Raw genomic sequence first — 21,389 nt, forward strand, 5'->3', positions numbered from 1 at the left:
AGGATATTTTAAAATTGGCAAATATTGTTGCAAGTGTAAAAACTAACGACCCAATAACCGCTTTTTCCAAATCTATTATTTTTCCAGTTTGGAACAAGTGGTTAACGGAAAAAACGGTCTCTGGAAAATAATGTCGATTAGGAAAAGTGTACCGTGGAATAACATGGTTTTTGGTATCATCTGGTGTCATCCCAATACACTAAGGAGCAAAGAATAGGCAATATTTGATAAAAATCGATCTATAGTAACCATTTTAAATATGTCGACTAACAATAACTATAAGGTCTAGCCAATACTTACATTTATTCTAGTTAAAAAAATCATTTAACGTTATTTTAAAATGACATCATATTTTCAAGTAATTTTCTGGCGTTTCTATTTGGAATGATTTCGATTTTGATGTTTTTTCCTATACTATACTATTTTCTTTATGGGGTCTAAAAGGTTGAATTTCGATTTAGAAAATTAATTAGATTTATTGGGAAAAAAGAGTATAAATAATAATAAAGAATATTCACTGTTGACTGTTTGGTTGTTTTCACAATATTAGTATAAGTGTCTCATATATTACATGTATATTATATTATCCTGTGTCATTTACTAATGTATTACTCTCTATTTCTATCACAAGCTTGCTTAAAATAGATATAGATAATCATGTTCATTATTTTACTATTTTATATTGCCTATATGTAATTATGATGATAAACAAAAAAAAAACATGAAAAATATAAACGCTTATAAATAAAATTTAGAAGAAAAAAAAAAATATATATATATATATATTAGCCCAAATAAACGATTCGTATTTAAAGCTTCGGTTTTTATGGAAATTAAAAATCGAAATATTGAATTATTAAACAAACACAGTAAACGTTAGGTAAGCACTGTGATCTACACTAGGATTTATTAAGGCGCATCGTATAGGCAATTTGTTACTAAGACTTAACAATAAGCTGACATTTTTTTAAACATACATAAATATTTATATTTATTTACATTTATTTTGTATTATCAATTAACGCCGTAGAAAAGATGGATCTATTTTTTTTTTCAACTCTTAAACCGCACACAGGATTTATTTTTGTACAAAAACATAATATTATATTTTTACTTACTTAAGAATACTGCGATTTAAGTTTTGAAAAGTCACGAAAAATTAGAAATATTTTTTCAAAACTTTGATCAAAATATTCTTAGGAACAATAAGTTTGAAGAAGAATGAGTTGTTATAGGCTATATTTTAGAGTGTGCTAAAATTATGTATGCCAGACTAAATATAATATGTTCAAACGATTAAATACAATATAAAATATTTTTGAAAACAAAAATGTTCTAAAATAAAACATTTCAACAGACTTTGTTTGACATTATTAACATTGTGTGCGTACAAATCAAAATGATTGGAGTTTGAATTTTTTAGGGGTGCTTAAGTCCCCCTAGCACCTCCCCAAGTTGCGCATGTGCCCCTTAGTCAAATTAATGTATAACACGAGTGTTTGGACAGTCTTTGTGTGGTAAATATTTTACACATTAACATATAATTATTATTGTACATAGTATTATAGTAGTCGATTTTAAGTGTCTGTAAATGTCAATTTTACATTACAATTGGCCGTGCCTTTGGGCTTTAAATGCCTAAAAAAATCAAATGGGCTCCAACGTCAGGATGGCCGAGCGGTCTAAGGCGCCAGACTCAAGGTTTCCCCTTACCCATCATTGCGACGGGTGTTGAGCGTTCTGGTCCTCATCTGAGGGCGTGGGTTCGAATCCCACTTCTGACAAATCTTTTTTGCATTTTTTTTTCACATCCCTAGAACTGTAACGATTTTCGTTACAAATTATATTTCCTATAAATTTGCCATTGTTTTAATTTTAACTACTGATAATTAATAAATCATCGATGCTTTCAGGATTTTTTTTTATACTAAAATAATACATCGTATTATAAGTCTAACAATGATTAACTCAAATTTATACGTAAATGGTTAAATCGTTCATTTTTTTTTTTAATGTCCGGTTTTTTGTTATCAAATACTTTTATATTTTTAATTAATCGATGTATAACGACATCATAATGTTAAACATAGTTAAATTAATAATACATTTTAGAACACTTGGATGAAAAAGTCGTAGTTTTCTATGAAAAACTTGATATTGAATTTCACACAATTATGCAACTTTGTGGTCACCATCTCGTTAACCGCTTTGAAAGTAAACCGTATGAAAAAATGTTAAAATCAATTTGGTGAAACCATTTGTTGTTAATTTGTTACAAGAGTACATATTATCTAGTACCTTAGAGACATAACGATTCAGGTGCACTTTTTACAAAAATTTGGTTACACTTCTTCCATCAAAAATGTATTCTGCACAGTTCTTTTTCATAACTACCCAAGTTCTATCAGTAATACATTTTTAAGAGTCGTTGAAAAAAAAAACCAAATGATCCAAACAAATGCGATATTAACATTATATTTTGTTCGTTGAGCGTAAAACTGTAATATTTTTATTTGTGATGTTCATAATTTTGATTTTTTCGATAGTATGCGTTTTGCGTTCAGATAGATAAGAATACTCTTGTTGATAAGTATCACTATCTTATAAACAGGTCCGGTAAACATTTGGTTATCATTTGGTAACCTATGACCGAATGCCACTCCGTACGCGAAAAAGAGTAAACGTTTTTTACCAATATGGCGGCAACAGGCGTGAAGTTTCCTCGAGAAGTTTGAATTACGTGTCGGCTGATCAATGCACGCCTGTGGCCGCCATATTGGGAAAAAAAGGCTACGCTTTTTCGTGTGGGGGGATATCGGATCTGGTTATAAGACCATGATAGAATATTCGTGTTATTTGAATATTATAACAGCTCTAAAATATTATCAACGTTGATTAAAGACAGTGAAGCTACTTATAGTCTGATCGTTACCTATTTTACTTTTTCATCTTTTATTTTATTTCCTTTTAATTATTTGCTTCAATAAACTTTATTCAAACGTGAGTCGTGTCGTCTATTCATCAAGAATTTGTTACTTAATCGAAATTATTTTCGCTCTAAAACGTTAAGGTTACATTGTCGTTCCATAATATTTGACTACTTACTTAAACTTAAAATATCGTATCTTTGTACTAAACACTGCCTATCTGTTTTTTCAAAGGTATTACTATTTTGGTTGGTTTTGAAGTAAAAAAAAAAAAGAAGCTTTTTAATACAAGCAAACTTTTTTTAGTTAAAGGTTTCCTTTTTGTCAAGTAACAATAGTTAACACTAAACACATTTTTGGAACAAACAAGCGTTGTATTGTATAAAAATATTAACCATGAAGTGTGGCAAGTATAAAATAACACTGTATAATATATTAAATAGTTTTCATTTATTAAATTGTCAAGTTTTATTATTGAAATACATATTACGAACATTAAATGTGTAGAAATATTAGAGAATCTGGATCATAGATGAAATAAATATTTTATTTAATAATTATGGTGGGGACCCTGACAATACATAAGCAACAAATGTTTTCTTAATCGTGATCAAAAGTGTTTTTATTTTTTAAATACTTTAAATTTATTGACAAATCTGTTTTTAAAAGGTATGCAAAAATATAATTATAGTAGTATAACTATATTTTAATTAATGTATTTAAAAAAAAAAAAAACAGTTTTGATTACTTACTTTCGTAAATTTTGTGATCTAATTCTAATTTAAAAGGATTGTAGGTCCCTGTAGTAGGGTCCAATACCGAAATTTGGTCTCCTTCTTTTTTATAATGGGTAACATTGTCGTTTATGTCATGTAGTGCACAAGTTCCTCTATCATCGCCATCAGCTACTTTTATAAATTCATCTGGGTATAAAATACTTTGGTATACTCCTAGCAAAACGCACATACCAGAAAATTTTTCAAAATTTGTATTGGGTCCCACTGAAAAAAAAAAAATTAAATTTAGCTCATTCGGTATTAATTTTCCTTGTTTGCAAGACACAGCAGCTACAAGTGTAAGAAGTATTTATATTACATATAAATATTATATATGTAATTATAAACAGGTAGGAAAAATGGATCTGAATACACTTACCTATTATATCAAGGATTAATAATTTTATAGCTATTACAGTGAACATTCTTCTATCATGTCCCAGATCGTTTAGAGTAGCGTTTTCGTATTCGGCTAAAACAATAAAAAATAAATTAATAACATTTTAAAGAACCCGAAAACGACCAACCTAACCTAACCCAACCCTTCCCCAACGAGTACGCTTAGTTTTACTATTCATAGTGTGTGCCCCTCTTCTGTTGAACTTGTACATTAGTAATTTACCAAGTAATAACTCCAAAAAAAATTGTGATTACCTTCGTTTATGTTGGATGCACCGGGTACTGTAACCAAAATAAAAAAATATTGAACAGTTATAAGATTAGTATAATCTAACAGTCATAATCCTATAGTTGAGATTTTTTTAGAGAAATCAATCAATGTAAACTAATGGCAAGACTTCTTGTAGACTTCTTGACTAGACCTCAAGTAAAAAAAATAATATTATATGAATATGACTTTGAACTCGAATATTTATCGTTTAAGTTAAATAATCGCATAAAAAGAAAAATTTTATATTTACATTGGTAAAACCATTCTTTGTTACTCCAAAGTGCTTGGTAAAATGTCTTTGCTAAAATTTAAAACAAAATCATTTTAAATGCCCGTAATTTATTATTATGGAAATCAATATATTTAAGTCAATGATTTTTCTCAATAATATATAGCATAATTTTTACTACTTAATATTTACGTTGCCTAATGGGAATGTGTCCGTCTGTGTTAACTGACAATTTAGAAATTACGTCTCCATCGGCATCTGAAATCAAATTAAAAAAAACATTTTTCACTTAAATAGAATATCAAACAACCGTGTGGGAATAATCTCATACTATGTTGAAAAAATTATTACCCGGTACCGCTATAATCAAAGCTAATTCCGCTGAAAATAATATAAAATAAATGACATTAGATTCATTTTTTTTTATTCCAACTTAAAAAATAAGTCCAATGTCAAGTAGTAAACACATAGGATGTCTTATGAATTGGGAAAAAATGTGTTCAGATTTATTAAAATATTAATTGAGTAGAAAAAATGGCCGTAGACGTGGCGAGTAGAATATAATTTAATGATTATAAGTGAGGTTTATCATTATTATTATTTTTTATACTATAAAAAATTATGATTACCCATTGTAAATTCTCCATAAAGAATAAGACGTTGAATCAGTCCCCCTAACTCAGCTAGAATAAACAAATAATGGGTTTAGCTATAAAGAAAAAAAACATTATTATATTTTAGTATTATTTCATTAAATATTTTTTACGTTTTGGTATGATGTTCATTTGGTTGTCTGTAAAAGAATTATATAAATAAGTATAAGAATAAAGAAAAAAAAATGTTTATGAAAGCAAATGTTTACTCACTCATCAAGATAACTTGCTTTAAATAGGTATCTGCGAAATAAGTTAAATATTGAGTTTTTTTTTTTTACAGAATTTTACTGTCTTATGTACGCTTTAATATAAAACAATCACCTAAAGCTACCGACACATTGACCAAAGCGAATGGTAGTAAAATATATAAAATGTTCATTTTTATCTGCAAAAACATTAAACAAACAATAAATATGTATTTATCTGCTAAGCTTAGCTGAGATGCTAACACAATGTTTCTTCAGTTCAAATGCCTTATGTGACTGGCACCAAGATGTTTTCAAAAACCGCTGAATTAAAAAAAAAAACTTTATGAAGGAGAGAAAAACCTCTAAAAACTTTCAAATTTTTCAACTTAAAATTACATTTTTTTTTTTTTTTAAATAGCCGAATAAAATTCTAATTTGTTTGATGTTTTTTGGTTTCAACCCATATTAGTTCAAACAGTACTCTGATAAAAAAATATATATTTTTTTTATTAAAAATCTGGTTAAGAACCTTTTTCCTTATACTATTATGGATTTTTTTAGCTTCGACGCGGAGCTAAAAAGTCATTGGTTTTAAAATGATTTTTTATTATTATTATTTTTTTGTATTATATTCCTTTATGTGTACAAAATGTATAAAATATGTAGTTTATCATAATTATATCATGTGACTGGATCCAAGATGTTTTCAAAAACCGCTGAATTTAAAAAAATAACTATATAAAAGAGAGAAAAAGCTCTAAAAACTTTCAAATTTTTCAACTTAAAATTACATTTTTTTTTTTTAGACAGCTTAATAAAATTCAAAAATGTTTGATATGTTTTGGTTTCAATCCATAGTCTTTGTACATGACTTAGTTCAAACAGTTCTCTATAAAATAATTATTTTATTTTAAAAATCCGGTTTATAACCCTTTTTCTTATACTTTTATGGATTTTTTTAGCTTAAAAGTTATTGGTTTTAAAATTATGTTTTATTGTTTTTTTATGTGTATAAAAATATCAAACATGTAGTTTAACAGTATTTTTTAACAGTAGATTTTTATTTAATATGATTATAAAAAAATTGTTTTTATACAGATTTCTGAGAAAATTACATTTGGTTATTAGAGCCTCGCGTTAGATTTACACCTTCAGTCTAATTTTCAAAAATCTCAAGCTCAAAACTGAATTTTCACAAAAGTAGTTTAACTGTGTGTCTATGTGTGTGCTGTATCTAAAAACTGTTCCATACAAGTTTAAAAAAAATTTGACTATATTTTAAAAAGTTATAGCGTGTGGTTTTTTTTTTAGGTTAAAAAACAACAATAGGTTTAATTTTTAGGTGTTTTTTTTTAGGTTAATTTTTATTTTAAAAGAGTTAGATATTTTTCTTTAATCCCGTGGCCCTATAAAATAGCTTATACAGTAACTGTATAAGATACATATATAGATTATGTGTGGGTACAATTTGTGTAATATAAACCAGCGATTTTTATGAAATTGATTTATTCGTTAACAAGTCGGTGCCAGAAAAATAATTAATTAATTAGTTAAATTTAAAAAAATGTATAAACTATGTACTTACAGTCTTGGACGATGGTTGTCTATTTGTAGCTAAAATAAAGTATTGGAATTTTTGTAATTAATTTATTTGGAAATAAAGTATTGGAGTTTACAAGCAAACCGTTCAATAGGCGTTGAAAACTTGAAACAAAGTGATTTTCTGACGACCTCTTGACTGGCTTTTATGTCCACCGAAACAGTAAAACGTTAACGTCATATCTTATGGATGTCAATGTGTTGATTTATTTACATATATCTTTTGTACTTTTTTTTTATATATATAAAATGAACCGTAGAAATTTGAACACGTCTGATTTGTTTTTTTGCAAACCAAACCGCGATAAATAATTTTTTTTTGTTTTTCATGCTCGCCCACATATTTACAAAATATCGTACTTGGATTATATTATTATTCGTCGATAATAATATTGTTACTGAAATTTCAAAATTTTAACGCCTCGTTTTTTTTCCATAGTAATTTTAGGATTATTTTTTTGTACTACCTTTTTGGCAAACTATTTTATTTTATAAATTGTTCAATACTTAATTATAATGTACACGATTATAGTACTTATTGACCGCATATAGTTTTTCATTGACATATAGTACCTACAAATAATATTAATAAAGGGAACAACATTACCGTGGGCACCCTGTGTTCGAGTATAAATAATTTTTTTGAAAAGTTACAATCGTTTAAAAATGTTGAAATAGTTAAACAGCCTGCGTGAACATGATAGAACAAAAAATCGTACAATTTTGTAATAATTTGTATCTCCTAACCCGTTTTACAGTATAACGACCATAGACAGGTGGAATAATAGAAGAAAAAAAAATTATAAACATAAGGGTGTAGTCTTTAGTATTAAAAAAAAAAGTGACAATATTATTAATACTCATGATACTTATTGACTAGAAATAAATCTTATTTATCCCGATGATATTCAAATGATACATTTTTCTTTTGGTCTAATTATTTCAATAATAAGCTTTAATAAACTACAATGCGGCCCATAAAAACGGTTTATTGACATTTTTTTAAAATTTAGACGTGATTATAAAATCATAATTTTTTTTCAACAACCAACTCCAATAAATATGTTAATGGGGGGGGGGGCGCAATTGTTTACCGTTCAATATTTAAAGCCAACATTATCGTACTTCGTTACTAAAAGCAATTTATTAATAAAAAAGGAGTTGTTACAAACACTGTGAAACGAGAAATTTTAATATATAGAGATAATGCACAGTTAAATTAAAAATCAGGCGTTTTCAGGAAAATCTCGATTTAACCTAGCCGCCATGAGATATTCAAACCCAAATTTTTTTTTGATCCTCACATACATTTAATAAGGCCGATATGGTCCAAACCGTGCCATCAAAACAAGGTGGACGAGTGTTATCTTTATTTGTAATATTTTATAAATTAGGTTCCACTCTTTTGCTAAATTAAAAAAAATTCCAACGCCTCAGTTTCTGATCAAGCGCATTTCAGTGAATTCTTATCAAATAAAGAATTACCGTTTAAAGTATCTAATAAATCGTTCATACATTTTACCAATATCGCAGTGTGAGTTGTTGTGAAGGCTACAGAATTACTAAATATTTGAAATGCTAATTTGCAATTTGATTTTTTTCGGAACGGACCCGGTTTTATATGAGAATCAGTTAATTTTGTTAAAGCTACACTTGTGTTACAGCAAATTTTTTTTGCATTTCAGGTCCATTTCGGTCTAGATTTTACCGAGTGTAAAGTTTGCACAGTTACCAAAACACGGGACGATCGAGACAGATAATTAAAAAAATTAATTAAATTAGCAGTATTCAATTTATACGATACCGTTTTTCAAGTTTGAACGTGTAATTCAGATAAACGTTTATTTTTTAAAAGCCCTTGATGTCGTGGTGTACCATCATCATCATCATATTATCTATTTTTGTTGAACATTTTTTTTTTTTTTAAATCGGTGTTGGCATGTCCATTTACATTTTACGAATGCCCGAAAAAAAACCTGTACAACTAATAAATATAATGAATTTTTTTTTTGTAATTAAATAGCTGAAATAAAAATTCAGCCAGCACGTGTTCCCCTAACGCGACTGCGTATAGGCAATCAAACGATCATGTATGCTTTCCACTTGACATGTATGTTTTTTTTTTTTTTGTTAAGTTCCGGATAAGTAACAATAGTTAACACTAAACACATTTTTGGAACAAACAAGCGTTGTATGTTATTTATAAATATTATCCATGTAAGTGTGACGAGTATATAAAATAACACTGTATAATATATTAAATGGTTTTCATTTATTAAATTGTCAACTTTTAATATCTAAGTACATAATATTAGGAACATTAAATGTGTAGAAAATATTAAAGGATCTGGATCATAGATGAAATAAGTATTTTATTCAATAATTAGGGTGGGGACCCTGACAGTACACAAGCAACAAATGTTTTCTCAATCGTGATCAAATCCGTTTATTTTTAAATACATTAAATTTATTGACAAATCTGTTATTGGGGAAGGTATGCAAAAATATAATTATGATAGTACTTTGAAAAAAAAAAATGTTGCCTTATATCGTTACATGTAAGGAATGTAAGCTCCTTGTGGAATTGTCGAATTGCCAAATTTTGCCATCCAGTTCATAATATCTGGTAACTTCGTCCTTTATGTCATGTAGTGAACAAGTTCCTCTATCATCGCCATCAGCTTCTTTTATAAATTCATCTGGGTATTTAATACTTCGGTACACTCCTAGCAAAACGCACATAACAGAAAAACTTTCAAAATTTGTATTGGGTCCCACTGAAAAAAAAAAAAAATCAAATTTAGCTCATTCGGTATTAATTTTCCTTGTTTGCAAGACACAGCAGCTACAAGTGTATAATAAAGTGTAAGAAGTATTTATATTACATATAAATATTATATATGTATTTATAAAAAGGTAGGAAAAATGGATCTGAATACACTTACCTATTATATCAAGGATTAATAATTTTATAGCTTGCATAGTTATCTTTCTCCTGTCATTTCCCAGATCTCTTAGAGTAGCGTTTTCGTATTCGGCTAGAACAATAAAAAAATAAATTATTAACCTTTTAAAGAACCCGAAAACGACCAACCTAACCTAACCCCCAAAAAAATTGAAAAAAAAAAATTGTGATTACCTTCGTTTATGTCGGATGCACCGGGTACTGTAACCAAAATAAAAAAATATTGAACAGTTATAAGATTAGTATAATCTAACAGTCGTAGTCCTATAGTTGAGATTTTTTTAGAGAAATCAATCAATGTAAACTAATGTCAAGACCATCTTGTAGACTTCTTGACTAGACCTCAAGTAAAAAACATAATATCATATATATGACTGAACTTGCATCGATATATAATAATAATACAGTTTAATAATCGCATAAAAAATTTAAATTTTATATTTACATTGATAAAACCATATTTTTTCTTGCCAAATTTCTTGGTAAAATTTCTTTGCTAAAATTCAAAACGAAATCAATTTAAATGCCCGTAATTTGTTATTATGGAAATCAATATATTTAAGTCTATGATTTTTCTCAATCTTATATAGCATAATTTTCACTACTCAATATTTACGTTGCATAATGTGTTTTTCTGACGTCAAATTAGAAATTACGTCGTCTTCGGCATCTGAAATTAAAATTAAAAAAAAAAAAACATTTTTTACTTAAATAGAATATCAAACAACCGTGTGAGAATAATCTCATACTATGTTGAGAAACGTATTTACCCGGTACCGCAAAAATCAAAGCTAATTCCACTGAAAATATAACATAAAATAAACGGACATTAGATGCATTTTTTTTGTTCCAAATTCAAAAATAAGTCCAATGTCAAGTACACGTGGCGAGTAGTAGAATACAATAACCTAAAATGTTATTATTTTATTTACTATCTATAAAATTATGATTACCCATTGAAAATCCTCCAAAAAGAACGACACTTTGAATTACTCTCGCCAACTCAGCTAGAATAAACAAACAATGGGTTTAGCTATGAATAAAAAAAAAAAAAGGTTCAAATATAATCTTATCTTAATTATTATTATAAAACTCTTCCAAATAAGAGTATGGCATGCCTTGAGCGGTTACCGTCTCACTTAACATTACTCATCTTGTTAGCATAACCACTGTCTATAATATGATATAAATTAACTGATTTACATAAATCGAATATCTATGCTGTGTTTATAACCTTAGTGTACCTCATTCATTTTTAATTTTAACATATTATAATTACTACAATTTTTCGATTTTATCATTTCAGATATTATTATACCTAATGTCAAAAACATTTTACATTTACCTTTTGAATCATTTCTCATCTGTTGGTCTGTAAAAAATTATATTTATAAACATATGTATAAGATAAAAAAAAAATTATGTATGAAAGCAAAATATGTTTACTCACTTAACAAGATAACCTGTTTTAAATAATCATCTGTGAAATAAGTTAAATATTGAGTTTTTTTTTTGTAGATTGTCTAATGTAAGTGTAAAAATGAAATAATCACCTAAAGCTACCGAAACGTTCACCCACGCAAACGATATTAAAATATATAAAAATTTCATTTTTATCTGCAAAAATATTAAACAAACAATAAATATGTGTGTATCTGCTAAGCTTAGCTGAGATGCTAACAAAATGTTTCTTCAGTTCAATTATCTTATGTGACTGGATCCAAGATAGTTTGAAATTCGCTGAATTAAAAAAAAAAAATGATAAAATAAAGAAAAGCTCTAAAAGTATTGACATTTTCAACTAAAATTACATTTTTTTTAAAATAGCTGAATAAATTCAAATTTGTATGGTGTTTTTTGGTTTCAATCCATAGTGTCTTTGTACATGATTTGCACTTAGTTCTTAATCATAATTGTTCAAACGGTTGTCAATAAAATAATAATTTTATTTTAAAAATCTGGTTTAGAACCTTTTTTCTTATACTTTTATGGATTTTTTTAGCTAAAAAGTTATTGGTTTTAAAATTATGTTTTATTGTTTTTTTATTTGTACAAAAAGATCAAACATGTAGTTTAACAGTATTTTTAACAGTAGATTTTAATGTAATATGATTATAAAAAAATAGTTTTATACAGATTTCTGAGAAAATTATACGTGTTTGTTAAAGTCTCACGTTAGATTTACACCTTCAGTTTAATTTTCAAAAATCTCAAGTCCAAAACTGAATTTTCATAAAATTAGTTAATTACTGTGTATCTATGTGTGTGCTCTATCTATAAACTATTCCATACAAGTTTAAAAACAATTCTACTTAACTACAAAAAGTTATAGCGTGTGGTTTTTTTTTTTTTAGGTTAAAAAACAACAATAGGTTTAATTTTTAGGTGTTTTTCTTTAGGTTAAATATTGTTTTAAAAGAGCTAAATATTTTTTTTTACTCCTGCGGCCCTATAAAATAGCTTATACAGTAACTGTATAAGATACATATATAGATTACGTGTAGGTACAATTTGTGTTATATAAACCAGCGATTTGTATGAAATTGATTTATCCGTTAACAAGTCGGTGCGAGAAAATATAATTAATTAGTTGAATTAAAAAAACGTATAAACTATGTACTTACAGTCTTGGACGATGGTTAGGTACTATTTGCAGCTAAAATAAAGTATTGGAATTTTTGTAATTAATTTATTTGGAAATAAAGTATTGGAGTTTACAAGCAAACCGTTCAATAGGCGTTGAAAACTTGAAACAAAGTGATTTTCTGACGACCTTTTGACCGGCTTTTATGTCTACCGAAACAGTAAAATCTTAACGTCATATTTTATTGCTGTCTGTGTTTATTTATTTACATAGCTGTTTTACTTTTTTTTTGATAAAATTAACTGTAGAAATTTTAACACGTGTGATTTTTTTTCAAACTAAACAAATAAAAACCAAATTTGTTTTTCATTTTCGTCGACATATATACAAATCGTAATTGGATTATTATTAATTGTCGATAAAAATTGTTAGTAACATTTTAAAAGCGCCTTGTTTTTAAGTACTTTTAGGATTATTTTTTTACCTAATACTTAAAAAAAAATGCACCAAATTATTATTGTTAAGTAATACTTGAACAGGGTTATTGATCAATGGACGTTTACCGAAAAAATGGTAAAAAAACGGTTTTCAAAATGATAATAATTCGTATAAAATTGAATACAGTTACCTGTTGTTTTTTTTTTTACTTATGTGAGTTTTATATATTTTTTCAAAGATATGAGACAACTGACTTTTGTTTTAGTGAATATTTTTTTAAGATTTTAAGACCACGGCTTTTTATTGCTAAAAAAAACACTGGATTCGCACAAATCTGAACGAGAGTATTAAATTAAACAAAATAGGAATATTCATTGTATTTTATGTTTTGTCATAATTAATAACACTTAAACTTATAGTCTCTGATAAATATTAAAATATTGTCTTTGCAAAAGAGATTATCTGAAACGGGAACTTGTTTGTACTTGGAAATAGCAACGCACGTTTGTCTAAAAAAATGGATCCTGAAAAATATAAGCCGAACAAAACAATAAAATATCAAAATAGATCCATCTTTCCTGTTAAAAATGTCCTTAAAAATGTTTACAAGTTATGACTTAATGTATTAGGTTTTTGTAAAAAAAAATTGCCTATACAATGTGCCTTAATCCGTGCTAGTGTAAAAACAACTTTATTATAAATTTTTAGTAATATTACTAATATTTTATGGTTTTTGTTAAACTTGTTGTCTTTTGAAAACTACTATTTGGCCCAATTAAAAACTTCATATTTCAATACTTTTTTTATTTTTTACAATACGGCCGTTAGCCCAAAACACAAAAATAGATTAACATTTAACAAAAAACTTAAGTATTATTTATGTTTACAAAAAAAAAAAAATATATATATAGCATGCAATAATATTTCAAAAAATAAAGATTAAAAAGAAGTACATAGTTTATGTAAAAATGGTTTACTTTTAAAAGTAAACAATTTTTACTAGGTATATTTTGCGCAATTTAAATAATTATTAATCTAATCTCAAAAAAAAAAAAATTATATAATATAGTTCCTTAAGTATATTAGTTATTTTTTACTTATTTTCTGTGGCTTTTCTTTAAAATTTGACCCGGTTACTTCTATAGCCGTTAACCTTCGAGTTTCACATCTGTTATGAGGTTTATTTTTTTGCTTCTCACACAATTGTCTAGAAAATAAATAATTAATGTGGAAACACATAACAATTTAAAATTCAAAAAGGTGTAATAATATTATACAAAAATTAATATTAATGATTATTATCTGTCGCAAGGCTAAATTTTTTTTGTTTCTCACACCATTGTCTAATTACCATATATAATTAACATAACAGCTGAACACTTCAAAAGGCGATACATTTGATATTGTAATACAAAACTAATACTTTAGGTTAGGTTATTTATTTGTATTACACGGTAGTGTCGAAACATTCTCCTTGTTTTTAAATTAGCTTAAACTGATATACTTTACACGGATCAGAACAATAATTAGCCTCTATGAAACAAGTGTCAAGATTAATTAATTTTCCTAAGTCATGATCTCAATTGAGTTTAGTAATTTGATCGTCGGAAAAACATATTTTGAACTGTACAATCCGGTGAACAAAGTCTATTGGTATCATCGAATAGTTAAATCCGCTCTAAGACAAATAATAAACACCCTTGTAGTATGTAGATAAGTCCATGTCCATTTAACCACCTGTAAAACATCAACCAACCGACCGGCCAATTTTGTAGACAAATTAAGTACTACCCATATTAGTTTTGAAATATCATATCGTTCTCTAAACATGCAACAAAAGCAACTTTAATTTTGCATTTTAGTTACCAATTATATTGTGATAAAAGAAAAATGTTATAAGACTCACACTTGATTTTTTCGTTGTTGATATAGGTAATATGGTAAGGTAGTATGGCGATAATCGTTAGGTTCAGATCATGTCCCCTCCATTGAAAAAAACAAGGATATGAATAGTATGAGACCGGTTTATGTTCGGTTATTGTATTTCAGTGGACTGACGACGGTCGGTCGACTTGGACGGTTGGTTTCCGGTGTGTTCAGAAGTAATTTGGTAAAAAAAAAAACTTCTCCGAGTCATTTGCCATAAGAGCATAATATTGTATTAGTTTACTTGGTCCGGGCAAAAAATGGGTAAATCGTTATTGTATTTTTCCGGCTCGGCGGCCGTGCTGGCGGCGATTGTTTACCTGAAGACTTGCCACCGACCGGAAGTCCTACCGGAAGCGATGCCCGAAGACGTGTGGTGGGGACCTAAGTACGACGAACACTTGGACGGAAACACCGATATCCGACCGTTTCGCATTAACATCACCGACGAGGCAAGTACAAGTGTTAATGCACGATCAAATGTTATGTTTAGACATGCTAAACGAAATGCCAGTTGGCAAACAATGTTTACATTTGTTGATACTTGGTCAACTGTAGGTCACCATTGTATAGAAGTTTGAATAGCGATAGTTTGTTAATTTAAAATGTTAAAGATGAAATAACTAATACTACTAAGTAGAAAATAAAATAATTGACAACAACAAAAAAATAAGTCACTCATCTACTATTAAAAATCACTGCACGACCAATCGAGTTTAGAGGTTTGGTGTCAATCTACTTTACTATCTTTTTAGCATTTTTTCCCTTTCAATTTTTTTTTATTTAATCGATAGTACTTTAAATGCTGATAACGAATCTGCTTATGAGCTGCTGTGACGTCAATAATTGTAGGAAAACAATAATGTTGAGATGTCTCAAATGATTAATTAATAGTAGCAGGATTTAAATAATATATTAATATTATTTCAATTATTATTTACTGTTTACTGGTTTTACTGGTTTATCGTATGAGATTACATTATACTTAGTAGAGTGGTTTCACAATTTGAGTTACACACTTGGGTTTGACACGTTAAACGTATGTATTTATTTAAATAACAGGAAACATAGTTAGTTGCAGATTGTTGTAAAAAAAAAAATACAAGCAATAGATTGAGATCTAAATTAAGTGAAACTTGTTTAGTAAATAATTGACGGTGCCTGTTTCATTATTAATTAAAATACAAGAAATTTTTTTTAATAGACAAAACTACTACTATCCTGTTCGTAAAATTAAATGGTTTTTAAAAACAGTATGATTGAAATTTGAGTCTTCAAATAAAAACATCTATTTACTAATCCAATAATTATAATATTTCTTCCACTTTATTGGAATCGTGATAAAGTGGCAGGGCTCTGTTATATATTATAATAGGATAGGATAGAGGGGGAATGAGATAGTGATAAGCGAGGACGAGGCCAAGATGGGGTGATGGTGATATGGAAAAATGGATAATTTTGATTTGATTAAACAGGGAATTAGCTAAAAAGGGAATTCACCTTACACTCCCAACTACACGAGATCTTCTACATCTCGTTCAATCACCCCAGCTATCCTTATATCTCTCTATATTCCATCTATCCATCTTATCTTCGGTCTTCCTCTGTTTCCCTCTACATTCGTCTTCACAACACCTCTCATCGCCTCTGCCTCATCTTTGCTCATAACACGACCGAACCGTCTCAACCTATTCTCTGGAATTTTCCCCACAATTGATGCAACTTCCAGACTCGTCAATCTTAACACTCTCATTTTCTGATACACAGGTAATCGATGATCTCAAGCACAGACTGAGGACGGCCAGGCCGTTTGCCAAACCATTGGAGTCGGTGAACTTCGAGTACGGTTTTAACCACGATTACCTGGCAAAGGTCGTCGACCACTGGCTGAACCGATACGACTGGGCTGCCAGGCAGGCACACATGAATGCTCTGCCACAATTCAAGACCCGCCTGTACGGTCTGGACGTTCATTTTATACACGCCCGGCCGGCGGCCACCGGCAAACACCGTGTGATACCTTTGCTGATAGCCCACGGGTGGCCGGGATCCGTCGTGGAGTTCTACCGGCTCATACCGATGCTGACCAAGCCCAGAGACGGTTTCGACTTCGTGTTCCAAGTGATAGCGCCGTCGCTGCCGGGCTTCGGGTTTTCCGACCCTGCCGTGAGACCGGGCATGGGACCCGCACAAATTGGCCAGATATTCGTGGAACTCATGGACAGACTAGGCCATAAGAAGTTCTACGTCCAAGGCGGCGATTGGGGTGCGGTTATCGTGGAAGCCATGGCCAAACTCTTTCCGGATAGGTAACACGTTCAAAATCAATTTCGAGTACAAACGTCGGGTCCTAAGACCAGGGCCCCCCATTTTAGGGCAGGAGGGGAGACAGGTAGATTCCCCGGAGATTCCAGAGTAACTCATCTGTGTTCCAACATATCCCTGTGTAGCCCAACATGGTAAAAATTGATAAATTGACAAGCAAACGTAGACGAATCCATTATTGGACGTACGTGAGCCGCCGAGTGGAAATTTCCAGGTTTATTACAGAATTGATTGCGATTTGATTGTTTAAAAAGGGTCTCCTCTATTGTTCCCCGAGACGAAAAGACACCTCAGAAAGGAAAACCCTATTCGTCGACCAATCTGCAGCCTGATCTATTCGGTCACACGATTCCCTCGATGACTTGATGACGAATTCGTAACACAAAGAGAAAGAGGGATGGAGGGGGAATGGAATGGGACGGAAAGGGTTTAAGAATGGGCCTATAACTGATCAGGGATGATTGATAAGAAAATTAGCTGATCATAAGACAAAAGAATTCATGATTATTATCCAATGGCTTTCTTGCAAAGGGAAAGATTGAATTTATCGCTCGCTTTTTGAGAATCATTTCATCACTCTCAGTATTTATTTCCGAGATAAGATCCAGGACCTTATCGACCCCACTGTGGGCTGGTTTTTTATATTTTTTATATGTATGTTATATATTATGTATACAAATTACAGGGTATCTGGATTGCATTCTAACATGTGCATGGTTGGTAATCATTTAGATTTATGTGATTTCACGCGATTAGTGTTGGGTTCGTATTGGCCATCGTTAGCTGTCAGCAGTGAAATGGAACAGCAGCGAACATATCCTCTGAGCAAATTGTTTTCGATGACCCTAGAAGAAACCGGTTATATGCACATACAGATGACCAAACCCGACACTGCAGGTGAATACAACAATAGTGATCGTATACTATGATGTTATTTTTCTCGATTAACGATTTAGTTAGAGATAAGAGACACGAGATTAAAGATAAGAGTGATAAGCACAGATATATACATACAAGTATATAATAAACTGGATTGCAAAAGTACATGCCGCCAATAGAGATAATTGAAGTTACCATTTTACGCCATCTTCGTGGCAATTAGAACCTTATCAGATGTAAATATAAGCGTATTTTCGCGGTGCTACCGGAAGCAAATAAGTTCACTGATACGCGCTAAAAATGTCTGGATTTATAAGGATTGTTTGTTGTTCGCTCACCGTCGAAATGATTGTGCATCATCATAGGTGCCAAACATTCCAAACTGTTGGAAAAAGCTTTTTACTGATTAAAACGTCGCCAAAACCGGTTATCAGCGAACCGTTTGTTTTCGGTACCTCCGCGAAAATACGCTTTTTCTTATCACTGGTTAGCAATCTAGTTTATTACATATATGTGTGTTGATAAGAGATAAATGATAAGTGATAAGAGATAACACATCCATGAGGTTTGTTCGTTTTGACAAAAAGTGTACACCAAAGCGTTCGTTTTGAAATAGTGTATTCGTACACGCTGTTTGTTTTAAAAATAGTGTTGTACACTTTATTCACACCGACCGTAGAGTAGGTGTGATACCTAATTTTCGGTGTTGGTCGTTATCATATTTCTTATCAACTAATATTTATAATCAATTCTACTATCAATAGAAATAAATTATCAGTTTGTTTTGAAATACCACACCTGATCACACCCCTTACACTTCATCCAGACACTACACTAATTAGTGTACACTTTTTTTTCAAAACGAACAAAGCTCATATTTACAGGGTGTCATGTAAAGTTCTACCGAGCTTCCAATGATACATTGAGGATTCTCTATGGGTACAATAAATGGTGTTAATTTTTTTTTAATTCTAAAATTATTTAAAATAGAACTCGTATCTCATTAAAAAATTGTCTTACGAAAAAAATGATTTCAGATTTGGAACCGGGATAAAAAATCTTGTTGAATTGATATGTAACATGATTTTTTGGTATCTGGCCACACATACGTCCACAGGGTGGCCACTGAGTGACCGGCATGTGACTAATTTATTGTACCCATTGAGCATCCTGAATGTATTATTAGAAGCTCGGTAGAACTTTACATGACACCCTGTATATATATATATATATGTGGTGATAAGAGATAAATGATAAGTGATAAGAGATAACATATCAAATGATTCAATGTTTTTCCGTGGAGTGAAGAAAACAATTCATTTTTTATTTTTATTTTGCACAGGAGTTGGTTTAAACGAATCACCCGTTGGATTGGCAGCGTGGATTTTAGAAAAATTTTCCATCGGTACCAACTTAAAACACAGACAGATGCCGGACGGCGGGCTTTCCATGTACGACATGGACGATTTGTTGGACAACGTTGTAGTTTACTGGATTTCCGGTTCTATAACTACATCGATGCGATTGTATTCAGAATACGCCAGTGCTAAATACCGGTCCCTTCCGCATAACAAGTAAGTACAGCAGAATAACCCGTATTGAATTTTAATTAAAAAATAACAACTTTCACGATTTCAGAGCTCCAGTCAAGGTGCCAGCGGCTTGCGCTAATTTCCCGCACGAAATAAATGTCACTTTGAGTTTGAAAAGGTTTTTAAAAAAGAAATATACAAAGCTGATCAGAGTCACCGAAATGGCGGACGGTGGGCATTTTGCTGCTTTCGAACGACCCGAATTTCTTTCCAACGACATCTGGACATCTATTAAAGAAATAGAGCAAACTTATTACCTAACCTAACCTTACTAATACCCTCTCGTTATAATATCATATTATGTATGAAGTGTTTAATTTTTAAATCGTACCAGGAACGAATGGGATTTACGTTAAAAATGGGAAAGTTTGATTTTCCTTCCTAAAAATCGAGAAAGAACAAATATTGTTCAAATTTTACAAGTCATGTTCGAAAATAATAATTTATCATATTGATCGTTACAAATAAAATTATTCATACTACAATTTTCAGCAAATTCAACTCATAACGTTTAATACGTTACCGGTTGTAGTATTAATTACACATTACTTAATATTTATTCCTCCAACATTTTTAGTTATAATTTTAGGTTATACAATTTTTAAACACAGAACAACCATCATTGAAATGTAATTGTATATTATAAAACAAAAATATGGTATACTTTTTCTTACTTAAATTTATTTTTGAAGCGCTGCTACTTGGCGGGAAAACGTTGCCAAACATCGGTTTGGGGTCATGTTAATTTTAATTTAATAGAAAACTATTTTTACGATTAACATAAACTTAATGTATTATACTTTGTCTAGTAACTACTAAGGTTTTCAATTTTGAATCATTTCGTTCATGTAATAAATATGCAACTATTACACTGTCTTATAGTCTGTTGTAGCATAATACGTTCAAAGGCGGTGTCACAGAATAAACAGAAGGGAATATTAGAGCTTATAAAAAAAAAAACGGTCAGACAATTGAGAAAAATAGGCAGTGACGCCAGAGCGCAGATATTTCCTTGTTTTTAATTTTTCCTTGACTTTGACTTATGTGGCTACACTGTTCATTTGTTAAACGCCGTACGCCGACAACAATGTCGTCGCCGTTTCCCGCGTTTGTCCAGTGAACAGTTTAGCCAGAATGAACGAAAAATGAGAAATTCCCTACACCTATCAGCACTGATTTCCCTCATCCCATAAGAGTTGCCCATGTAAAAACTGAATACTTTCTCTTCTGCTTATTCTGTGGCTGGTGTAAGCAATAATGGTTTTTGCCTCGTCTTGTGATAAATTCGATACTAAAACTTTACACCTCCGCATCCAGTTCTGACATTTGGGTAACGGCTAATGTCCATTCCTATCCCAAAACACAACTCCACTTCAGCCGCCTTTCGTCGGCATTATGTAAGACTGTGGAACACATAATTAAGAACCCATTGGACTGGTTTATCGAATCTTCCCATACGGCTATTAATTCCCCCAACAATTCTCTCTCTCTCTCTCTCTCTTATCCAACTCTCTTGTTTCATCATCGTTTGATCCCCGCGCCTGATAAAAGTCAATTAATGATCTTTACCAGAAAACGCATCCCTCTAGACCTGCCTCCTATTCGTCTCGAGGGACTATCATTCCTCCCTCCGAT

General features: G+C 30.3%; 3 protein-coding genes and 1 non-coding gene across 4 annotated transcripts; 2 read left to right on the plus strand and 2 right to left on the minus strand.

The window, feature by feature from the left end:
- Nucleotides 1–1,663: 1,663 nt before the first annotated feature.
- Trnal-caa (transfer RNA leucine (anticodon CAA)) lies at nucleotides 1,664–1,784 on the plus strand. Its single transcript has 2 exons — nucleotides 1,664–1,701; nucleotides 1,739–1,784. It is a non-coding gene; the product is annotated as a tRNA-Leu (tRNA).
- Nucleotides 1,785–3,358: 1,574 nt separating this feature from the next.
- LOC126832876 (uncharacterized) lies at nucleotides 3,359–12,779 on the minus strand. Its single transcript, XM_050563897.1, has 12 exons — nucleotides 12,737–12,779; nucleotides 7,032–7,060; nucleotides 5,580–5,643; nucleotides 5,469–5,498; nucleotides 5,369–5,395; nucleotides 5,232–5,285; nucleotides 4,954–4,983; nucleotides 4,795–4,860; nucleotides 4,624–4,674; nucleotides 4,358–4,384; nucleotides 4,083–4,175; nucleotides 3,359–3,928 (listed from the first exon to the last, which is right to left on the minus strand). The coding sequence occupies exons 3-12, from the start codon at nucleotides 5,635–5,637 to the stop codon at nucleotides 3,672–3,674; spliced, it is 693 nt and encodes a 230-aa protein (XP_050419854.1). The 5' UTR covers nucleotides 5,638–5,643; nucleotides 7,032–7,060; nucleotides 12,737–12,779; the 3' UTR covers nucleotides 3,359–3,671.
- LOC126832877 (uncharacterized) lies at nucleotides 9,467–12,779 on the minus strand. The gene is made up of 11 exons (XM_050563898.1): nucleotides 12,635–12,779; nucleotides 11,564–11,627; nucleotides 11,461–11,490; nucleotides 11,356–11,382; nucleotides 10,964–11,017; nucleotides 10,781–10,810; nucleotides 10,627–10,680; nucleotides 10,456–10,506; nucleotides 10,185–10,211; nucleotides 9,991–10,083; nucleotides 9,467–9,822 (listed from the first exon to the last, which is right to left on the minus strand). The coding sequence occupies exons 2-11, from the start codon at nucleotides 11,619–11,621 to the stop codon at nucleotides 9,590–9,592; spliced, it is 657 nt and encodes a 218-aa protein (XP_050419855.1). The 5' UTR covers nucleotides 11,622–11,627; nucleotides 12,635–12,779; the 3' UTR covers nucleotides 9,467–9,589.
- Nucleotides 12,780–15,070: 2,291 nt separating this feature from the next.
- On the plus strand, nucleotides 15,071–20,630 carry LOC126832831 (juvenile hormone epoxide hydrolase 1-like). The gene is made up of 5 exons (XM_050563824.1): nucleotides 15,071–15,410; nucleotides 16,726–17,267; nucleotides 17,969–18,180; nucleotides 19,505–19,736; nucleotides 19,801–20,630. The coding sequence occupies exons 1-5, from the start codon at nucleotides 15,219–15,221 to the stop codon at nucleotides 20,018–20,020; spliced, it is 1,398 nt and encodes a 465-aa protein (XP_050419781.1). The 5' UTR covers nucleotides 15,071–15,218; the 3' UTR covers nucleotides 20,021–20,630.
- Nucleotides 20,631–21,389: the final 759 nt, after the last annotated feature.

The sequence above is a fragment of the Adelges cooleyi genome, unplaced genomic scaffold (genome assembly GCF_023614345.1).
Source record: "Adelges cooleyi isolate 19-005CV unplaced genomic scaffold, UGA_ACOO_1.1 ACOO_flye_CR_arks_rails_tigmint_CR_PRNA_167, whole genome shotgun sequence".
Taxonomy (NCBI): Eukaryota; Metazoa; Arthropoda; class Insecta; order Hemiptera; family Adelgidae; genus Adelges; species Adelges cooleyi.